The sequence below is a fragment of the Phacochoerus africanus genome, chromosome 14, assembly GCF_016906955.1.
Source record: "Phacochoerus africanus isolate WHEZ1 chromosome 14, ROS_Pafr_v1, whole genome shotgun sequence".
Classification (NCBI taxonomy): Eukaryota; Metazoa; Chordata; class Mammalia; order Artiodactyla; family Suidae; genus Phacochoerus; species Phacochoerus africanus.
In genome coordinates this window covers 43767961-43790523 of record NC_062557.1, presented here as the reverse complement: position 1 = coordinate 43790523, position 22563 = coordinate 43767961, and the positions used below count along the sequence as shown (strand labels likewise).

Sequence of the window (22563 nt, the reverse complement as noted above, 5' to 3'; positions counted from 1 at the left end):
GCCCACGCCTGCCACCCTCCACCCGTTACCTGCAATGCTTGCACTTCACTCCAAACATCATGCTCTTCTGGCACACATGGCAGACCTGGGACAGCCAGGACTTGGTGGAGAACCTGCAGGGGGTGGACACATGAGGATGTTCAGAGGGGCCGGGAAGGAGAAGGGTTCCCACACAGCCCCAGGGAAACCAGGAGACTTGGTTCCACCACAGAGTCCCGAGCACCCTCTCCTGTGGAGGGCAGGGACCCCCAGGGGCCTCTGCCTCCCCCAGACATTCAGATCTCTGGGCCACAAAGTCATCACTGCCAAAATCCCAAAGCTGGTATGGTCACCAATGCCAGCTCTCTGGCAGGCAATTTAGCAAAGGCAATCCAAGCGCGAAGTGCACACACCAAGCATTTCCAGTCTCAGGGATTCATCCAACAGATACTCCCACGGGTGTCAAGTGATGTACTGACAAGGTTACTCGCTGCAGCTGCTGGCAGTAAAAGTCTGCAAGCAACCCACGTAGTTTAGGTGTACAGGTGCCTGACTGCACAAAGCATGCTCCATCCACACGGCTGAACACCATGCAGTGGAAAACAAGGAAGCTCTTTTTGGGCAAACAGGGAACGATCTCTAAATTTCTAAATTACACTGTCACGGAGTTCCTGTTGTGGCTCAGTGGAAATGAATCTTACTAGTATCCATGAGGACGCAGGTTCGACCCCTGGCCTCACTCAGTTAAGGATCCGGTGTTGCTGTGAGCTGTGGTGTAGGTCGCAGATTCGGCTCAGATCCTGAGTTGCTGTGGCTGTGGTGTAGGCCAGCGGCTACGGCTCTGATTTGACCCCTGGCCTGGGAACCTCCATATGTCTTGGTGCGGCCCTGAAAAGACCAAAAAAAAAAAAAAATTACACTGTCAGTGATAAAAGTGAAAGACAAGGCTCCATGATTCTACCGATATGAAGTTCAAGTACAGGAGAAACTAACCCATGACGACAGAAGCAACTCTGGGTGGTAGTGCTACGGACCGGGAGGGGCCAAAGAGAACTTTCTGGGGTGTGGATGCTCTGACTCCTCCCCTAGGCAGTACGCATGGCTGTATACATACGGAAGAACTTATTTGTGTACTTAGCTCTCTGTAGAGTATGCCTTGATTTTAAAAAGGAAAGAAAGCCAAGTATAGGACAGTGTGTATAATATATGCAATATTTGTGTGAAAATAAAAAAGGAGACGGAAGAATATGCATATGTATTTGCTCGTATAAAAATATCTGTTGAAGGATACCCGAGGAACTGCCAAGAGCTGCCTACGGGGGTGGGGCGGGTGGGGGAGCTGGGGACAGCTGCGGGCGGGGGCTTTTCTCTATATATACCCTTCCAGACCTCTTGAGGTTTGAATTACAAATGTATTTCAATTCAAACTAAGTCAAAATTGAAAACATAGAAAAGCTTACAAAAGATATGTTGGAAAGAAAGATGGGGGTTGAGTGGGTGGTACCTTCCAGAGAAAAAGCCCAAGACTCATCCACAGGGCATCCATCTAAGGGCAGAAAGAACTGACATTTTTGGAAAATAGATTTTTAAAAGCCTAGGGTATCATAGGAACAACAGAACAAATAGCAACGGTATTTGGGCAGTAGTTTGTCATGTGTCCAGAAACATTAGCTCACTCCTGGGAGTGACCACCCCTGGGAGGTAGGCAGGCTGCAGAGTCTCAGTGCAGAGGCAAGGAAACCAGCTCAGAGAGGGTAGGTGACCTCCTGAAAGTCACCCAGATGGGATGCTGTGCAGCGGGGGCTGGACTCCAGATCTCTGAACTCAGACACGGAGCTGTAAGAGCGACCCTTGGGGCAGAGAATGAAGGGACGAGCGCGATGGGCTTCGGGCTCAGACCACACAGGGTTTGCACCCTGCTGGTTACCGGCTGTGGGATGTCTGGAAGCCCTGGCGAATGAGGCCAACACTCCCTGCTCACGGGGATTTGGGAGGAGCACTGGACTGTGGGCGGGACTGACACTGTCTCTACTCAGCCAAGAGGGGAGCTCCCGGGTCTAGGATAAAGGCACCCACCCCCTTGGAATGCCTTTGGGGGGTGGGGGGGGTGTGTGCCTGAAGCATGTGGAAGTTCCTGGGCCAGAGATCACACCCACACCACAGCAGTGACAACGCCAGATCCTTAACCCTGTGGGATGCCTTTTAAGGAGCTCTGGTCTGGCCTCCCTGGGATCCACACTCTCTCTCTAGGTGGTTTTTTTTTTTTGGGCCATACCCGAGGCATATGGAAGTTTCCAGCCTAGGAGTTGAATTGGAGCTGCAGCTGCCGGGCTATGTCACAGCCACAGCAATGCCAGATCGAAGCCACAACTGCCACCTATAGATTTGACCAAAAACCTTCTGACTTTCTTGTTGAAAGAGGCCCAGATCATGAATTCAGAAAACCAAGAGGGCGTGACTGTGACATCAAGTCCCCAGGGCCACAACCCGGGGTGGGGGCGGGGCAGCCGGGCAACGCCAGACAAGAGGGGTGCTGCTGCCTGGGTGGAAGGGAGCCGCCGTGGGGGCAACGCTGGGGGGCCAGCTGGCAAGGCTCCAGGTCCTCTGGGCAACCAGATGCAGCCAAGACAGAAATGGAATGAAGCAACCTGCTGATCTGGTGCCTGGGACAAGTCAGCCTCTCTCGGGCTGGAGCCAGAGGTTAAACACCAAATGCTCCCCAGGACCGGACGCGTGTGGCTCACACGCACTCACCCCATTTTATCCTTGTCATGGGCCTGGGAGCGGGTCCCAGGTGCAGAGGGGGAAACCAAGGCTGGGAGGGGTTACTGCTGATGGGCGCCCCGCTCTCGGCCTGGGAACACTGCACCAGGTGTGGCTGAGGGAGGCGCTCGGCCCGGCACTCAGTCTCCCCGAGGCCTGGGGTGCAAGCATCCCAGCCCGGCGAAGGCTCCAAACAGGTGCCCAGGCGCCAGCCACTGGCTCAAGCAATGTCTCAGTGGCAGCGTGACCTCAGGCAAATTACCCCACTCTTCCGAGCTGGGTCTGCTCTTCTGGGCGAGGGTTCCAGACCTGCCTCCCACACAGGCTGGAGCGCAGCTCATGCTCCAGGGGGGCCCGAAAGGCCCTGGCGAGTTGCACAGCCCTTGATGAGCGTGTCCTGCTGTGTCCACAGCCTTGAACAGGGCAGCCAGGGCTCAGGCATCCTGTTGGTCGTCCAGGGGGACGAGATGCCACCTAGACCTGCTGCTGGAAGCACATACCGGCCTCATGGGCACTGAGGCTGGGGCCTCTGGGCGGGCCACGTGATGGCCCACGTCAGCCACGCCAACCGCATGGGTGCCAGTGCTGGAATCCAGACTGGCAAGCTGGCAAGCCAAGAACTTAGGGGTGGGGCCTGAGCTTCAGCGAGCTTCAAGGGCTCTGCTGTGTGGCCAGTTACGTCCACGTAACTGATATCGTGCTGGACTCAGAGGACACCCTCAGCTTCTCCTCCCTGGGCCAGTGACCCTGGTCTCCCAGGACCTGTGTTTTCTCTCAGCAGACTGGGGAAGAGACCCAAGGAGGGGCAGGGGAGGGCCCAGGAAGTCATGACAGCCACTGGTGATGGTGCCAGGCTGTGTCCACAGAGGTGATGGCCAGACAGACTAGACGCCAAGAGCCCCAAGAGGCAGGCCAGCCCCCCTCCTACAAAGAAAAGCAACCCATGTGCGGCGGCTCAGCTCACGCAGGTCCCGGCCCCTCCCCAGCCCGGCGGGGCCTACCTGTGTGTCACCGAGAGCCCGATGTCCCTTCGTACCATCTGTGGGGATCCGTGCGGGAGATCTGCGGGGAAAGAGGCCAGGTTGTGCAGGCTGAGGGAGCCATGCCGGGGGCAGCATGTGCCTGTGACCTGCTGTTTCAGGGATCACAGCCTGGGGAGGGGGTGGAAGCACGGAGACCAACCCGGTGGCAGAGAAACGTCTTCCTGTACCGGCATCTAGTCAAGACAGGGACGGGTCAGGCTGGACCATGGGGGCAGCACGGCCACCTTCCCGCTGGGCCCTGACTCTCGCAACTGTTACCACCTAGCCTCTGTAGATGGTTCAGAAGCGCCTGTGTGGTTTCCAGCTCTGGCAAAAGGCAAACCCGAGAGGAAGCCAGGAGCTCCACGCCCCCCTCTCTTGCACTTCCTCGTGGATGTACCCACAGGTCACCAGTTTGGGAGGTCTTAATTCTTGTTAAGCTGGTAGAAGCTGTGTGACCCTTGGCAGAGGGTTTGGGGCTGCTCGGCCATGTAGCTCACCTGTGGCCTGCCAGCTAGAAGCACCTTGAGACCTGTGCTCTGAGAGCCGCCGCTGCCAGATCCTGGCAGGCCAAGGGAGGCCGAGGTGAAGTCTACCTGCTCCCGCGTGGCCCAGCCCCACATGGCACTCAGCCTGAGCAATGCCTGCCTTCCTAGAGGGCACCCTGGCCTCTCTCCCCAGTCCTGGCTTCCCCATGAGAACAGGTGTCCCTGGCGTTCATGTATGACAGGTCGGGCGGCAGAGGAGCCGCTGGAAGCACTCTGTCCATCCACCAGCAGCCCACATGTCTAACCCCCTCTGCTCCCACTCAGCACGGCCTCTCTCCTCCCAGAGCAGGGGTTTTCAGCTGAGCCCATGGATGGGCTCCAGGGGCTCTGGAACCCTCTGGACTGGCAAGCACAATGCTGTGGGCTTTTCCCTAGAAAGAGAGTCTAGACTTTCAGCCAATTGTCCAAGAAACCTGTGACCCAGAAATTCGGGAACACAGCACTCCAGGGATCTGTGGTCATCCCGTCTCCTCTGAGTCAGCCCTCCTCCCCGTGCTGGCCGGGCACACAGCTGGTGCTCAATAAGAGATGGTTCACTTCAGGCCACGAGCCACACACCCAACCACAAGAAGGGCGTGTTGGAGGTACAGACCTCTCCTCCTACCCCAAGGGGAGTTTGATGGGGACCAAGAGGCCTCTGCCAAGCCCTGAGGATTGAACCCACGCTCTCTCCAACACATCGGCCAGGGGCCTGACTCCCCCTAATTTTCTCCCCCTACTGACCCCGTCTCACCCTAGTCAGTAGCCCAGGCCATCAAAGCACATGGGTCTAAAAGGGATTACGCTGCCAGCCTAGGAGAGAGCACTACGGGGAAACGAGATTTTTAACCATCTATCTCGGAAAGCAAACTATGATTGATTTGTCATGTCTGCCACAGGCATGGGCTAAGAAGGAGGTGAGATGACACAGGTGCCAGGTTTCGACTGTCCCTGATGGAGATGAAACATGGTCCGAAAGGCTTTGTCCTGCCTTCCAGGTGAACTGGGGAAGCAGCCCCACCACTGTGGCCCCTGCGTTACTACAGCCACAGGGAAGATGACAGGGCCGGGCTGGCCCAGGGATGCAGGTGCTGAGTGTCTGCCTGTGGCCTGGGGAGGCGAAGTGCAGCCTCCCTCCTCCCTCACCTCTGCCTTCCTGGCGGTCCTGCAGTCAGATCCATTTTGGCAAAGTCACGGCCTATTATCCCCTCCTCATCTCTAAGACGGCATGGTCAGCCGCATCACTCTTCTTGGCCAGCTTGGGAGAGTATGATAATAAGCTGCCACAGCTGGACACCTCTGCATTTCTATGGAGTCAGTTAAAAGCAGATGCCTGAGGCCGTTTCCCTCTGCTCTGACTCTGGAGAGCGCTGCTCCACAGCACAGCCATCTGCAAGAACCAGCTTCCAACCCAGAGGTGGGAAAGGGACTCAGGGGTTGCCTGGGCATCCTGGTCCCCTCCCAAGGAGGCATTCGTGCCCTCTGATCTCTTGGGGCCTCATTCAGAGCCAACCACATTCCCACCTCCAGGGCTGTCCCCTCCTGGGGCTCTGCAATGGCTAATATCCCCCACGCCAGACAGATGGCACCTCTCTCCCAGAAGCCTGGCATCCCCACGGCAGCCCAGCAGGCAGACACTCCCTGCCAGAGGTCACCCATGGGGATGGCAAGATGCAAGCAGCAAGTTGGGGGGCCGTGGGACGTCCATGTCCCGTGATGCCCTCAAAGTCTCTGCTTCTCAGAGCAGCTGCTGGCTGGGCCGAGGCCACCTCCTCATCTGAAGGCTCCCTGTCCTGGAGCTATTTCCTCATGCGGCGTCCAGCACCTCTGCTTCTGGACCATGGAAAGACCAGCGGACTAAGAGAGGGTTGGAGATATCCACCCCCGATGGGGACTGCGACACAAACGGGACTCTCAGGTGGCAGAGGGGATGAAAATGAATCACTCTTACCAAACCTGGAAGAAACAAAAAAAGTGGGATTTATGTCACCACAAGGGCTCCTAGCACGTCAGCTGAAAGGCGGTGGGCAGGGTGCTTGGATAAGGACTCTGAGCCCCTGGGGCGTGGGGCTGGGCTGGCTGAGGGCCTGGGGACGTTTCCTCAATAAGAAGTGCTAGAAGTGGCCCCTCATCCTGCTCCCAGGGGGCACTGGAGCTACACCCTGCACCACACAAGTCATTCATTTATTTATATTTTTATGGCCACACCTGCAGCACGTGGAAGTTCCCGGGACAGGGAATTTGAGCCACAGCTGCGAGTGGCAACACCAGATGCTTTAACCCATTGTGCCAGGCCTGGACTCGAACCTGCCCTTCCACAGCGACCGGGGCAGGCCCTGAGCGATGCCTCCGGGGGTGCTGCTGTCTCAGGGAGGAAGAGAGCTGGGACCCCAGGCTACTCAGTCCACCCTCAGGACTCATGGAGGGCAGCAGAGTGGCCTGAGCGCCCATGTTGGCGCCAGTTTGGGGACCTGACTCAGAATCCCAGGGCCCGAGGGCCGCTCACCGGCAGTGGGCTCTGAGGACGTGGTGTCATCTGTCTGAGGGTCTGTCCTCCAGCCAGAGCTGGGGATGAAAGCAGGGTGGTCCTAACACTCTTTTCAGGGAAAGATAAGAACGAGATGCACTAGGTTTTACCCACTGAGATGCCCTCTGACTGACCCATGTCCACATCCACGTGGTGGTCAGCCCTGTGCTTTCTTTTCTTTTTCTTTGTGCTTTTTTTTCAGGGCCACACCTGCAGCATATGGGGGTTCCCAGGCCAGGGGTCTAATCAGAGCTATGCCCACCGGCCTACACCCCAGCCACAGCAACATGGGATCTGAGCCGCATCTGCAACCCACACCACAGCTCATGGGCAACCCCAGATCCTTAACCCACTGATGGAGGCCAGGCATTGAACCCAAATTCTCATGAATAGTAGTTGGGTTCTTAAGCTGCTGAGCCACAATGGGAACTCCTAGTCTCCCTTCGAGGCACATAGAAGGATGACATATCTTGGTTCCTTTGCTTGGGTAGGGCCACGAATGGGGAGTGGAATTTTCAGGAGAGAGCATTTACTTAATTACTCGGCCATAACAGCAAAAGTTCTTTTTAACTCTGCCATGGTGGGATCTTCCAGACAATGTTCCGGCCTGGGATTTGGAATGAGGCTGACCCATGACGGACAGGTAACAGGAGCAAGAAATAAATCTTTGTTATTTTAAGATCCAGAGATCTGGGGGTATTTGTTCCTGCAGCATGACCCAGCCTACCCTGACTGATCCATGGTATCATTTCATATTTGTGGGTGTGTGTGTACAAAAAGAAATCCAGTGGTTTCCGCCCAAACTGATAAGGCAGTCTGGGGAGGGGGCTGGAGAGATGGGGGCATCTTTCACTGTTTACGCTGCGGCCTCTATATTGGCTGATTTTATCTGTCCTGTAAAAGTCAGGCCTAGATTACCCTCACAGTGAGAACGCCATAGTCGGCACTTTGAATAGACAGCAGACTCAGCACCTGCCGGCAGGACCACTCACCTCATCGGGGAGACCTCGTCGATGCGGTTCCCCAGCTGAGACTCGTGGGACTTGCTCCGGGTGAGCGTGGGGAAGCTGGGCAGCAGCTGGAAGACCTTGCGGCTGGGCGGGGGCGGCGTCCTGGGCGGCTTCAGCTTGGTGTGCCGTCGGAGCTGGGGCGTGGTCGGCGGGGTGATGAAGCTGGGCAGGGCGCGGGGCGTCAGCCGGCCGCTGGCATGCAGGGAGATGCAGGGGTCTGCGAGGCCCTCCCCGGGGCTGGGGTTTGGGCAGTCCGAGGCGGGCAGAGCTGACACGGAGATGGAGCGTGGGCCCTGGGCACTGCTGCCCATTCTGCCCAGCTGGGCACTCCCCGGGGGCCAGGGCAGGCTGGCTGGCGAGAGGGTGTCTGCGGAAGGCCCGGAGCCACTTTCCCGGCGGGCGTCCAACGAGCTCCAGCCCGCGTCCTCTCTGTGCTCCCCTCCTGAGGGCCGAGAAGCCGAGTCACAGGTGGTTGGCGCTGGAGGGGTTACAGGGGAGGTGCCCAGGGCCCAACAGCACCGTTTCTGAGGGGAGGCTCCAACTGCCAGCTTTCACTTGCTTTCTAAAGGCCACTGGTCCACAAACACCGTCTTCTACATTATCTGGCTGACTGCGGGGGCAGTGGCGTAGACACTGCTGTCCCCATTTTATAGGGGGGAAAATGAGGCCCGAGAGGGAATGGACAGGGCTCCTGCTGGCAGGTCTGCAGGGAGCAGCTAGGGGATGTGTCCCCGAAGTGAGCGACCTCAGGGAGGGAAGTGGTGCCTGAGCCCTGGGAGTTAGGAAAGGGAAGCTGGGCTGCAAAAAGGAGTAACTCTCCCTCTAGGAAAATCCAAATTTCAGGAAAAGGAGCTGTACTGACTTTCTTCTGAGAGCAAACTGCCCAGGGAATTTGCTAGAAAAGCGATCCAGCTGGAAAGAGTCAAAAGCCACTTCCTTTGAGAGGAGCCTGTGACTTTTGGCTGTCCCCGCAGTGACCCTCTGCCTGAGGTCCCTGAGGACTTGGGGCTCCGGGGGTTCCAACTCAATGACCCAGGCTGTCCATTCACTCCAGCCGGGTGTCGAGGCATAAAAAAGGCACATCCGGGGTGCCTGAGGAGTCCAGTGAGGGTGACGGACGTGTTGTGAGCTGACCTGGAGATGCATGGGGACTGAGGGGGTACAGAGGAGAAGAACCCAGAGGAGGTGGTACCTGGGCTGAGCAAGCTAGGGAAGTGGAGAAGGTGGGCAGAGGGGACAGCATGTGCAAAGGTAGGGAGCACATGGCACCTTCTGGCAACTACATAGAGTCCCGTGTGCCTTGAGAAATCAGAACAGGAGCTCCCGCTGTGGTGCAGCATTTTGGGAGCACCGGAATGTGGGTTCGATCCCTGGCCCCGCACAGTGGGTTAAGGATCCAGCCTTGCCGCAGCTGTGGCTTAGTTCTCAGCTGCGGCTTGGATTTGATTCCTGGCCCGGGAGCTCCATATGCCTCAGGGCGGCCCCCCCAACGAAAGTCAGGACAAGCCCGGGAGAGGCAAGAGATGAAGTTGGAGAGTCAGCCCACGTGATGCCGGATCGGGGTAGGGGGTGGCCTTGTATGTCCTGCCAAGGGCCTGAGGTTTGACCGTTGGCTCCTCCGGGTCTCTTTACAGTGTAGGTGTAAAGACAGGGCCAAGTTCCCCAGACTCCCAGTCCGGGCGGCAAGTACTTTAACCCTTTCACAACACAGGAACAACCTGGCCACCATCAAAGACCAAGGCTTGAGGAGTTCCCTGGTGGTCTAGCATTTAAGGCCTCAGGGTTGTCACTGCTATGGCTTGGGTTCGATCCCTGGCCCAGAAACTTCTGCATGCCACGGGCATGGCCAAGAAAAAAAAAAAGGACTGAGGCTGGAATCCCACTTTTGCCACCCATTGCTGTGTGTCCTTGGTTAAGTCCCTTCCCCTCTCTGGGCTCAGCCCCCTCCTCTGTAAAATGTGGGGGCTAGAATGCTACCCACGTCTCTGTCCTATTTACTCCCTGGCACCTGCCTGCCTGATGCTTTGAGGCTTTTCCGAACTGGGTGGTGAAGCTCTGGGCTCTGTGTTCAGAGGAAGACTTGGTACAATGGGGCCAGGGAAGAAATTAAGCACCATCCTCTCTGGGGAAGGAAAAAAAAATCAAGCAGAACATAAACCTCAGCGCCTTCCTTTAAGTTTCAGGCAGCGGAGATAAGACAAGTAGCTCGGCTAATTCAAAAAATGGAGATAATTCCATTCATTAGGCTCATTTTAAAGGCTCATCTGTGTGGTAGTGGGAGGGCTAAGTCAGGGCAATGGAAGCTGTTTCCAAGGCAAGATTTAGAAAGCCTGCAAATAATTCCCCAGGAACATTGCTCATAATGCCAGGATTACACACTCGGCCTGGGGCAGCCGTGTCCATGCTCACAGCTGAAACACTGCATGGTTTCTCTCCTCATGCTTGGCTCAGGCTCAGGTCACACCAGTGTGGACACACAGCCCAGCCAGCCGATGGGGACTGGGGACGGAGAGGGAGGGCCCTGGGGAGAGGGCCGGGCGTGAGCTGGCCGGGCAGGGGGCTGGAGGGCAGGAAGCTGCATCAGGGTCACAGAGATGCCCCAGAGAGGGGAAATGGGGCGGCCCCGCCCAGCAGGCCAGCCAGGGGTTTCTAACAATGGCTGAGGCTCTCAGGGAGCGCCTCTGCCTCGGGCCAGGCCCAGCATGCACTTTCCGAGAGCCAGGCAGCCATTCTAAGCTGGTGGGGAGACCCTGGGTCCCGCTTACCCCGCTCCATCATCCAGCCCAGCAAAGCCCTGGCACCCGGGGAGCCAGGCCTGGGAGACAAGTGGGGTGTCCAGGCCGAGGTGGGGGCAGGGGAGAGGGCGCCCACGGGGCTGGTCCTACCTACCCAGGCCTGTCACCTTCCGCAGGCAGGTGAGCGCATACTGCAGGCGGCCACACTCCTCGGCGCTGGCCCCGCAGCGCCGCAGCGTCTCCTTCACCTTGGCCTCGTTCATGTCCAGCAGGGCATCCAGCGTGAGCTCACGGAGGATCTCCTGAGGAAGCACAGGGCAGGCGGAGAGCCAGCTGAGCTGTCATCCTCCTCCCAGCGGGGCCGGCCTCCGCTGAGTGGCAGGGGCCAGCTGCTGGCGGGGCCTCCGACCAGGAGCCACCACTTGTCTGAGGACACAGGCAGCCAGCCCCCGCCCCACCCCCAGCGCTCGGTGACAGCCGCTGAAGCAGGGACGCCACAAGTTCGGGTTGGGGGTGGGGAGGAAGGAAGAAAAAAACCCAGAGAGGTTCTGAGGTCGCCCCTCTGGCCTCTTCGTATTTATTCCCCTGCACAGGAAAATGACGAATCACAACTTTTTAGAATGACAAGTAGTACTTCAGATAAAAATGGCCCCTTACAATTTTGCTGTCCCTGAGTCAGACAAGATAGGTTCCGAGTCAAACTGGCTTATCCAGGGAAGGATTAAAAAGATTTAACCCTCGCCAAGCACCCTGGAGGTCCTTACTCCTCGGCCTTATCTGCCTCTCACAAACCCTTCCAAAGTTTCAAGGTAGCAGAGAGGACGTGAGCGACTCAAGGCACGGGAAGGACTCTGTGTGGACTGTGACGATGGAGGAGGGGACCACACAGAAGGAACGAGGCGACCTCGAGGAAACAGACTGGCCCCCGGCGGACCAGCAAGAAGGGAACCTCAGGCTTGAGGTGACAAGAACGTGGATGCTGCCAACGACCTGAACGCACTTGGACGTGACTTCCCCCCAAAGCTTCCAGGTAAGAGGCCGGCTGGGCTGACATCCCGACCAGATGCTAAGCAGAGAAGCAGCCCTCCTCCTGCAGACCTACGAGCTAATACACGGAGGACGACTGAAGCCACTGGGTTTGTGATTGTTTGCTACCCAGCAAAACCAATACGGAGAGCGAAAACTTAAATCAAGGCCTGACTGACTGCAAAGCTTGTGCTCTTTCCTCTCAGCAAGGAGGGAAATTCCTCGTCTCTGACTACTTTGAGCCACACGTGACATGGAGCCCGGAGCAGACACGCAGAACAATGGGCCACGTGCCTGGCCTCGAGTGGCTTGTGGTGTGACTGACATGAAAATAAGTTGTTGCAATGCCATAAGGTATGGGCAGCACAGAGAAAGCTCCAAGAGCTGGGCCAGTGGTGAGATGGGATGGGAGGTGGTGGTGGTGCAGGTTCCCCTTTTTTCTTTATTCCTTTTCTGTAGTTTCCAATTTTTTTTTTTTTTTTCTCTTTCAGGGCTGCACCTGCAGCATAGGCAAGTTCCCAGGCTAGGGGTCAAATCAGGCTGTAGCTGCTGGCCAAAGCCACAGCCATGGGGCATCTGAGCCGCATCTTCGACCTACACCATAGCTCAGGGCAACACTGAATCCTTAACCCACTGAGCAAGGCAAGGGATCGAGTCCACATCCTCACGGATACTAGTCAGGTTTGTAACCCACTAAGCCACAGCAGGAACTCCCATATTTTCTATAATAGGGAAGGCCAGACATCCCACACCAAATGATTCATAGAAAGCTGCAGGTCTTGAAAATCTAAGCTGGTTTTGTTGATTTTATTAGTAAGCCGTGTCTAATTTTACGAGAGTAATGTTATGGTCAGCTGCTCCATGGTGCTGTAAATCTCAGACTCAAAGTGAACCTGAGGAAGATACTGGCTATGAGTCACTAGGGCAATAGTTTGGGGGGCTTTGTGATGCCCGGGGGTGGGGTGACTGAGGTCTGGCATGCAGCCCCTGGTATCTGGCCTTGGCCCCCCTCCCCACCTTTGTGTTTCGAATGTATATCCTTCCATCTCCAGGGTGGTGGAGAAGAATCTCATAGCTTGTTTAGAATGATTCACACCAAAATTAGAAATAAACAGATACGAAAAAGCACCAAGAAGCTCAGCATTGGTTTGGACAAACCCTTGGTTGTCAGGAATCCTTCCAGGTGATAAAATGAGACCATCACAGGAAACCGGTGGTAAGAACAGCACCGGGAGAAGGATGCGCAAATCATAGACGAGGGTCTCAGGGCAGAAGCTATGGTTCAATCAAAAGAGGCTTCCTCTGTTGCTCTCAGTAACACCATTCTTTTTTTTTTTTTTTGTCTTTTTTGCTATTTCTTGGGCCGCTCCCGCGGCATATGGAGGTTCCCAGGCTAGGGGTCGAATCGGAGCTGTAGCCACCGGCCTACGCCAGAGCCACAGCAACGCGGGATCCGAGCCGCGTCTGCAACCTACACCACAGCTCACGGCAACGCTGGATCGTTAATCCACTGAGCAAGGGCAGGGACCGAACCCGCAACCTCATGGTTCCTAGTCGGGTTCGTTAACCACTGCGCCACGACGGGAACTCCCGCCCTTCATTAAAATGCAATTTTGACATCTCTTCCCCTCATCCCTCTATGAAAAGCCATTTGGCAATATTGTCGGGGGAGACCAACCAGAAGCGACCGTTCACTTTCCCACAACTTCGCAAAACAACCCTCCACCTTTCCCTGGGGTACCCTTCGTTCTCACCCACACAGCGCCTTTTCCCAAGGCGGGGATGACTCAGCACTTCTCCCAAAGTGGAGATTCCACTATCTGCTTGGTTTGGGGGTGGGGGGGTGGGGGCGATGATGACAAAGACAAGCCTGGGAACCCAGTCCTCGATTAAACTACAATGCAAATAGAGATTTTCTTTCTTTCTTTCTTTCTAATCCTTTCCTCCCTGCCCAAACCAAGTTTCGGTTTCTCAGGCATAACAACTGCGTTTTTTATTACAAACTACTTGCTAGTGCTTTACAGTAGGTCCAGGGCTCTGTTTACTATCTCCACACAAAATAATTCAGCAAGGAGATGCTGTTAAGCTCATTTTATTGAGGCTCAGGGACCAGACGCAACTTAATAAAGGGCGGGGCTGAAACCCAAAGCTCCTTCCATGATTCCCCACTGTCACTCGTTACCTTGGCAACACCTTGGGATGCAGGAGCATCCCTTGGGGAAAATGAGTTTTTGCTGGAGTTCCCCTTATGGCTCAGCAGAAACGAGAATCTGACCAGTATCCTTGAGGATGTGGGTTCGATCCCTGGCCTCCATCAGTGGGTTGGGGATCTGGCTTTGCTGTGAGCTGCGATGCAGAGGAAGCTCTGATCCCACATTGCCATGGCTGTGGCATAGGCCAGCAGCTGCAGCTCCAATTCGACCCCTGGCCTGGGAACTTCCATATGCCACGAGTGTGGCCCTAAAAAGCGAAAGGAAAAAAAAAAAGAGTTTTTGCAAAGCAAATTAAAGGAAGGAATTTCTACCTACTTTCCAGGGGAAAAAACAAACCAAAAAGCCCACAAAGAACCCTATACTGTAAAATGGAGATCCTTTGCAAAGGACCTCTGAAAAAAGCAAAGTAACCCCCTAAAAAAATAGAAAGACAGTATATTCAAATCCAGCCCCTTAAAGAAAGAAAAAAAAAAAAAAATCTTCCCGTTTGGCTTCAAATGAGCTGGAAAGTCTCCCTCAGTCCCCTAAGGCTTCAGGGGATCGGTCCGCCCTCCCGGGAATAAGGCAGCAGGGGCTGCTCCCCTTCCCGCCTGTGCCCTCTTTTCATGCTTCAATTCAAACCAGGGTCAGCTAGACAAACTGCGGGGGGCAGGGAGGGCAGTATCAGCAGGGGTCATGGAACAGATGAGCCAACCCAGGATCCCACTTACACAGGAGCTGCCCCACCCTCGCCAAGGCCAAGCCTCACTTCCTGGGGTGTGAACCGTGCATGGCCTCAGTGAAATGGGGGGGCTCAGCACACACAGCATCGCCATTATTTCAGTCTGTTCCTTCCTCCCCCCCGGCCTAGATCGCCGCACTGGGGAAATCAGCTACCCCGTTTTGCCTGACAGCTGCAGGGACACCGTCCCCCAGTCAGCAGGCTACCTGTCAGAGTAAGGGTCCCAAACACACAAGCCTCAGGGCCAGGCCTTGGGAAGAAATGGGGACCAGTGGGCACGTGGCCCCCAAAGATTTATCATGTGATGGAGGTACAAGTACTGGAAACACTCCTCTCGCCTCTTCACTGGCCAGCAAGAAAGCTGACGGCCCCAGGGGCAACGCTGATCAGAAACCCACCTCTGTTCTCACTCAGAGTTGGTGGAAGACAGGAGGCCACAGGAAGGGCACCAGATCTTCTTAGAAGGAAATCAGAATATTTACTTGAAAAGGGCTGATTTCACTTGGTGGCAACATGAACAAATCCATGCACACCAAACAATCACACCCATGGGTTACATGGAGCCCCCGGATCACGGCCTGAAGACCCTGGATGAAGAGTCTGGGTTTCTTCTGAGGAGTTTGTCTGGTCAGTGGCTTCTGAGGCTTCATTTCTGAAGGCAAATGGGGAGCCCTGTCAGCCCAGCAGCAAGCACCCTGGCGACACATCACCTGGCGGCCAGGCCCTCTCAGCCAAGCACTGCCCTGGCTCTGTAGCCCCACTATGGATGCAAAGTGCCCCGGCTTCCAACTCCTATGAGCTACTTCAGGGCTAACATTGATTCAAGCAAGAGGGGACCGTGCACGAGGCAGGCTCGCTGGAACCAGGGGAACCAGGTGAACCAGGCACGCAGAAAACGCTTCCCCCAGCCTCGGCTGCACCTCTGGCGGGACCACAGTCAGGCTGGGCATCTCCTTTCATGACTCAAGCAATGCCTCCAGGCAGCTTGGCACCTCCAGACCTCACATGTGGCTGTGATTCTCCCGCTCAGTTAAGGGCACAGCCAAGTCTGAGTTAGGAAGTTATTTCAGACGAGAGAAATTTGTCTAAAATTGTTCTGGATAATCTCTATAGCTTTTTCTTTTCAGGGCTGCACCCATGGCAAATGGAAGTTCCCAGCCTAGGGGTCAAATCAGAGTTGCAGCTGCCGACCTACACCACAGCCACAGCCACACCAGATCCGAGCCATATCCGAGACCTACACTGCAGCTTGTGGCCACACTGGATCCTTAACCCACTGAGTGAGGCCAGGGATCGAACCCCCATCCTCATGGACACTATGTCAGGTTCTTAACCTGCTGAGCCACAACGGGAACTCCCATGGATAATCTTCAAACCGAAAGCACATTAGGGAATCAGTGTCACCACCTGCTGCAGGTGACCTCACAGGCCCACTGACAGCTCGGCAGGTATAGCCGCCCTGGAACGCTCTCAGGTCCAAGAGGCCCCAAGGCTGCAGGAAGGTCTCCCAGCTTCCTAGAGCCACAGGAAGATGCCAAATTGTCTCAAAGCCAAGGGCTGCCCCCCACCCCCGGGAATTCTGGAGAAGGGAAGGAAGGCTGGGTGTCGACACTGCTTTAAGGAGAATTATTGCCCACCCCACCCCAGCTTCTGTCTAAAGAAGGAAATATGAGCTAGAAACCAGGGAGGGGGACATGGCTGCCCAGCCAGTCGAGGGAGATGCCCCCGGCTCCAGCCACCTTCGGGCCAGCACGTGGGCTGGGAGGCAGGGTGTGGGTCACACCCTGGCACGCTGGTTCCCTGCCTTCTTCGCCTGCTCCCTCGAGCCGTTATTCACGACATTATTCTTTTTGATGGCAATGAGAGAGCAGGGCTAGTCTGAGATGACTCCCAGTCTGTGATCATTCAACTGGTGGCTCTGTTCTCTTCAGCAGAAGGCGAGAACGGGCTGGGCTGCGCCAAACACGGCTGCCCCCTCCCCCCAGCAGCTGGTGTCATAGTCCAGGCTGGGTATCAAATGGCATCCTGGGACTTACCAGCAGCCACGGGGCTGCTTGGGGTCTATACTTAGAAACTTGGCCTGGGTGACATGAGAGCCATTCCCCATGGCTGTGGCCAGTCAGGTGGGTCATGGAAAGGCCAGGGGCTTCACAACCTGTATGTGGCCACGGACGAGAACCTGTGATAGGAATTCCCGTTTTGGCTCAGCAGTAATGAACCCGACTAGTGTCATGAGGATGAGGGTTCAATCCCTGGCTCTGCTCAGTGGGCTAAGGATCCAGCATTGCTATGAGCTGTGGTGTACATCACAGACGCGGCTCGGAACCTGCATTGCTGTAGCTGTGGTGTAGGTCGGCAGCTGAAGCCCCCATTCGACCCCTAGCCTGGGACCCCTAGTCCATATGTCACAGGCATGGCCGTGAAAAAAAAAAGAACCTGTGACGGCTCAGGACGGAATTCAGGTGGAGGCCTGGGTTGAAGGAAGACAGAGACGCAAGCCTGTACCTGGGGTCTCTGTTTAGCCTTCCGTCTCATCCTAGAGGACAGCAGGGACCAGTAACGTCACTAACTACCTCAACGAGTGCAGCCACCACTCCAGGTCCATCGGCGGAGGCTGGATTTCTGGGTGGGGGGTGCGGCGAGGCAGAGGCATCCCCCAGCTTACCTGGCTGAGGCTTAATTCAAGGGCCAGGATTCTTCGCCACAGATGCCTCCCTGGGAACAGATCACACCAGAGGGGCCAGAGGTGGATCCCAGAACCCTGGGGATGGCGATGTAGGGCCCTGTGCACCCCCTCTGCGGCCAGGGCTCAGGGCGGGGCTGGGGCAGCAGAGGGAGAGGAACGAGAGCCCGTGTGCCTCCAGCGGGCAAAGGAGCACCTGACAGATGTTCCCTCCTGCCTTCTCACCACCGCTGGCGTCGGAGGAGAGGGAGGGGTGAGACTTGGATAATAATAGTGGGCTATTCTGGGAGGCACAGGAGGGGCTGAGGGAGTGAGGGGCCTGGGTCAGGCGGCCCTCCTGGGGTTTCCATGGAGATCAGCAGACAGCTGGGGGATACTGGCTTTGTCTGTGGACCAGCTCTGAACCTAGTCACCATCCCAGCCCTGGGAAATGAGAAGAAGCCCCTCCTGGGAGATGTCAGGCCCTTCCTGGAGGGCTTCTCTCCACAGCCTCCCAGCCAAAGAAGGGTCAGAGGTTGGAACCCTCTTCACCTTGGGCCCGTCCCTGCTTCTCTCTGGGCCTCCATTTCATCATTTAGAAAATGTGTGGGCTTGGCTCGATCAGATCAGTGGCTCTCAACCTCAGTGGCACCTGGAGTTACCTGGGAGGCTTTAAAAAAGGATCCTGGAGTTTCTGTTGTGGCTCAGCAGTAACGAACCTGACTAGTAACCATGAGGACGTGGGTTCAATCCCTGGCCTCACTCAGTGGGTTAAGGATCCGGCATTGCTGTGAGCTGGGGTGTAGGTGGCAGACACGGGGTGAAGACCGTGGGGCCTGAGGTCTGGCCAAAGCAGCCCAGCACAGAAAGGGTCTCAGAAGGCGGGTGGGACCAGGGCAGGGCAGCACCCTGGGGCCTGAGCTCTCATGAGGCCCACGCCCCTTCAGCTCACCCCCAGCCTAGCCTAGGCTCAGAGACACCCCGGGGGACACTGGTGCCTCCCTTTCCCACGAGGCGGGCGGGGGGCTCACAGAGGGGGGAGCCCAGTGGACTTTTCAGGGCCGGCTTCTCCAGCCTACACACTGTATGTCCGGGCTTGAGGGCCTTAGAAAGATGGTGCGCTGGTGGGACAGGGCCTGGAGGCAAGGGATGCAGGTCAAAGGGGAGGAGATTAGGAGGGGGCTCAGGAAAGGGTAGTGGTGACCACGTATGACTCATCTCCTGGGTGCCAGGCCCTCTCTTAGACGAACCACAGAGGTCAGTGCATGCAATCCTCATAACAGTCTGAGAGGGGCGAGAAGGCTCAGAGAGGGTAGGTAACTTGCTCCAGGCCGCAGAGCCCGATGGGTGAGGCTGAGGCATGGCCATCTTTTCCTCTTCACAGCCAGCCGGCTCTGCCCATGCTGGCGCCCACATCTTTGCTCTGTAAAGTGAGCTCCCTGTCCCAGGGCAGACTCTACCTGGCACCACAGGTCACGTCTGGCTTTCCAGGTTCCACACTATGCCCTACTCCTGTGCCCAGCTGAGCCACAATGGGAACTCCCTAGGCACACTTCCTGAACAGGCCAGAGAATGAGTATTTTCAGCTTTGCAGGCCATATGGTGTGTGTCACAACTACCCAACTCTGCCATCAGAGCACAAAAGAGCCACAATATGGAAACAAATGGGTGTGGCTGTGTGCCAATAACAACACTTTAAGTATGCATACTGAAACCTGAATTTCATATAATTTTCACATGTCATGAAATAGTCTTGTTTTGCTTTGTTTTGTTTTTCCTACCAGCTAAAAATGTGAAATCATCCTTAGTTCGAAAAGCCATGCAATCATCAGTGGTGGGCTGAATTTGGCCCATAGGCTGAGGTTTGGCAACCCTTGACCTGATGGGTTAGTCAGCCACTCAACAAACACACAGCTACTACGTTGGGCTCCATGCTCTGGTGGCCCTGGGTCTCACTGTTCCTTCCTTCCCACTTCTCCCTGTGCTGATGGGTCTTCTCCCTGCCCAACCCCAGCACACAACCTGCAGGAGGGGAACACAGGGGAGAGGCAAGGCAGGCCCAGAGCTGCCACCTCGACAGCCTACATTTTGTCACCTTTCTCTGTGTGTCATCAACACACAGCTCCTCTGGGGTGCTGTTTGAAAATGACCAGATACATCCAGCATTAGAGAAACACACCCATACACCCACACCCTGTGTTTCAGGCTGGGCGCTCCCCCCAGTACACGTTACTTCCAAAATGGAGAGAGGAGAGGGGTGGGCTTCTAGAAGCGGGGGGCTCTCTCCCCTCTGGGATGCTTGTTCCCCATGGGAAAGAACCCGCTATTGTCCACTAGACTCCGCCACGAAACTCAAGTCAGAGATGGAATACTTTAAAACAAACAAAAGGGAACATTCCAAAACCGGGGTCAGGAGAGGTCAGGTGGAGGATCTGACAGCAGCAGCCAAAGAGCTACAGGAGCGCCGGGTGATGCCTGGCTTCTGGGGGACCTGCAAGTGGGGAAGTCTCTCCCCACACAAGCAGGGCAGCGTGGGGGTAGGGGGGAGCTGGGGGAGCTGGGGGAGCTGGGGGCTCAGCATCACCACCTCAGCCCTGCTCCAGGGCCATGGCTTCCCCAGACCTGCAGGCCCTTGTAACATCCCTTGTTGATGCAGCAGGCAGATGAGCAGGGTGGCGGCGGGGACACAGAGCAGGCGGGTAGCAGGTGAAGAGGAGGAGGACCTCCAGCGGGAAGGAGAGGGTACCAGGTACCGTCCCAACAGGGGCACCTCAGAGATGGAAGTGGGAGCAGTGAGGAACTGCCCAGGATGAGAAGCCTGGGAAACTGGGGGCCGGCAATCCTGCACAGAGGGTGCAGGGAGCAGCGTCTGGTTTGAAAGGCACCAGCTTTCCTGGGGGTAAAGGCACCAAGAGAAACAGACAGGGGCTCTCAGGCGTGGCCATGTCTGCAGCCGCCTTTGCTGCCTGCTGGTCCCCAACATCTATTTCTGATTCTCCCCTGTGCAAACACACCCTTCAAAGGAGCATCCCCAGACAAGTCTACTCTGCCTCCTCCACATTCGCAGGCTGAGAGCTCTGAGCGCAACCAGTAAGCCCCCGATCCTGCAGCCACGGCAGACTTGGCTCAGGGTCCCTGGCACTGCCTGGCCCCAGTGGTGGAGTCTGGTGGGCCCCCCGAGGGGCCAGGAGACAGATCACAGACCCCTCCACCAGAGGGGCAAGCATCCCAGCGTTCAGCACGCAGTCTGTCCTTTGAGGCTATTTGTTGTGCTGTCTGTCCGGGTGGGGGATGAGCCAGGCTGCAGGACGTGAGCCCAGAGCTGGAGACCTGAAAAGCAGGCTGCTCGGCTGAAGACAGGGCCCCATTGTTCAGGGCTGCCTACAACGTCCAAGCAGGAGATCGCCATCTCTTGGGAGACCCTTGGAGGGAGGCAGCCCCTCTCTGCAGTCTTCCACCAACCCTGTAAACAACCCCTGCCCCATAGCAGCCACGGAGCCAGGACTTAAGCCAAGGAGGCCATCGCCAGGGCCGCCAGGGCCGCCAAGGGCTGAGGGCATGAAGGGGCCAATGGGTATTCACGAGGCTGGGAAGGGAGGAGAGAAGCCCTTCCTCTGCCAAGGTCAAAGGCAGAATTCCAAGGAGCCTTTGAGGCATTTGAGACCAACATTCACTTTACAGAGGAGGAAACCGGGGCCCAGAGAGGGAAGGGCGCCTGCCTGGGTGACCCAGAACAAGAGCACGAGGACCAAGGCCCTGCCGGTGACACCAGGAGGTACCGAGGCCTGGCACAGCTTGCCGTTTTCCGGGTGGGCATTCCCCACCAGATGTAAAAGTTTCATTCCTGCCCAGTTTTCTGAGCTGCACCAAAAGGAGGGCCAAGGGGACGACCTCCCTGAAGTCGGCCTTGAGAATCTCCTCCAAAGGTGCAGGTCTAAGGGGTGCTGTGCCACGTGCCCTCCTTGTGGCTCCAGAGCCCCGAGGAACCTGGAAGCAGCGGGGTTCTGGGCTCATGACCTCAGCCGGAGCCTGGCAAGACCCTGATGTCTTGGTGCCTCAGAAGATGGTGGCTGGGAAGAAATCCTGGGCTCCCGGTCCCTGCCCCCCCTCAACCCATGCCCACTTTGGGGACGTGCTTTTCTCCTTTTCACAAAGAAGAAGCAAATCCCACGTGACCAGAGACACCCAAACACCCAGGCTCTGCGCCCTGAGAGCCACCCAGGCTTGTGGCACACTGACTCTTGCTCAGCTTCTGGACACGCTTCCTCTTTTCACAACCAATCTAGTCATAAAATAACTCCTCATACGAGGGCCACTCGGAAGTGGCGTGGGCACAACTGCTTTGGAAAGTGAGGTCCGGAGAGATTACGTTACTCACCTAAGACCCAGCAAGTGAGCGCCGGAGCCTGGCTTGGACCCCGGCCCACGTAACTCCAATGCTAGCACGCGCCCGCCCTACGAGGCTGCCCCCCTTATCTGGTTGACCAGAAGCACCGGGAGGCAGGGCTGGGCCAGCCCTTACAACCCCAGTTTCTTAAGCTCCCAGCAGTAGGAGGAGGCTCAAAACAAGTGTATGCCCTGTTCAAACCAAAAGCATGAACGGGTCCAGAAGCATTCACTAGAAGGATGGAGAAGATTTATTTCAGCAAGATTCCGACGGGCCCCCACCAGCCACTTAGCCCCGAGAAAGGCAGGGAATGCAGCGGAAGGCACGCTCTACCCCAGCGCACCCGTGTCACCAGCCGTGCTTGGCTGACATTTAGCAAAGTGACGACCTGGCACCCAGTGAGACCACCCATTCCAGGCTCTCATGGAAAGGCCGCCCGATCCCAGACCCCAGTGCCTACCTCGCGACCCTCTAGCTCAGGCTGGTCCAGGCTTCGTGCTCGGCATAGCACCACAGGTGGTGGAGTCCCTGTGCCCCTGGAGGCCTTGGCTGTCACCCAGCTCCACAGGCAATGCATGACGAGGCGTCCGAGCCCAGGGTCCCCGGTAGCCCCGGCCCCTGGTGTGGTGTCCCAGGGAAGGATGAGGTAGGGAGAGGAGTTTCTGTTTTCATGACTGTAGCGAACAGTCACTGCAGCCAAAAATAGTCTGTGCCTGGGAGCTGGGGAGTCAGCACATACCTCCCGGAGCAGGTGCTGGGTGTAAGACACTCGGGCTCCCGTGGGCCTCACTGCAGGGGGCCGGGCACCCCAGACACCTGAGAGACCAGGCCCCAGACAGAGAGATGGTCCCTGCCTCAGTGACTGCGCCCCTCGCCCCGCTGCCAAGAGTCAGACCTGAGCCAACAAGGAGCACCATCTCCCTCCTCCCAGGGGATCATCTGGGAAACCCCCGCCACCCCCCCGGAACCCCCAACGGCCCCCAATTCTCCT

The 22563-nt window shown here is 56.7% G+C and overlaps 1 protein-coding gene across 8 annotated transcripts in view; it reads right to left on the bottom strand.

Annotated features, from left to right (window-relative positions):
• KSR1 (kinase suppressor of ras 1) overlaps window positions 1-22563 on the bottom strand; it is a 150473-nt gene that overhangs the window by 30861 nt on the left and 97049 nt on the right. For 6 of the 8 annotated variants that reach the window (XM_047758167.1, XM_047758171.1, XM_047758172.1 and 3 more), the window contains 5 exons: window positions 10718-10865; window positions 7811-8270; window positions 6243-6247; window positions 3744-3804; window positions 30-113 (listed from right to left, as the gene is read on the bottom strand). In XM_047758167.1, the coding sequence (XP_047614123.1) occupies window positions 30-113; window positions 3744-3804; window positions 6243-6247; window positions 7811-8270; window positions 10718-10865 (758 nt within the window). Of the gene's footprint in view, window positions 1-29; window positions 114-3743; window positions 3805-6242; window positions 6248-7810; window positions 8271-10717; window positions 10866-14921; window positions 14947-22032; window positions 22248-22563 lie in introns of those variants that run through there. The other 2 variants (XM_047758173.1, XM_047758174.1) reach the window with 2 other exon arrangements.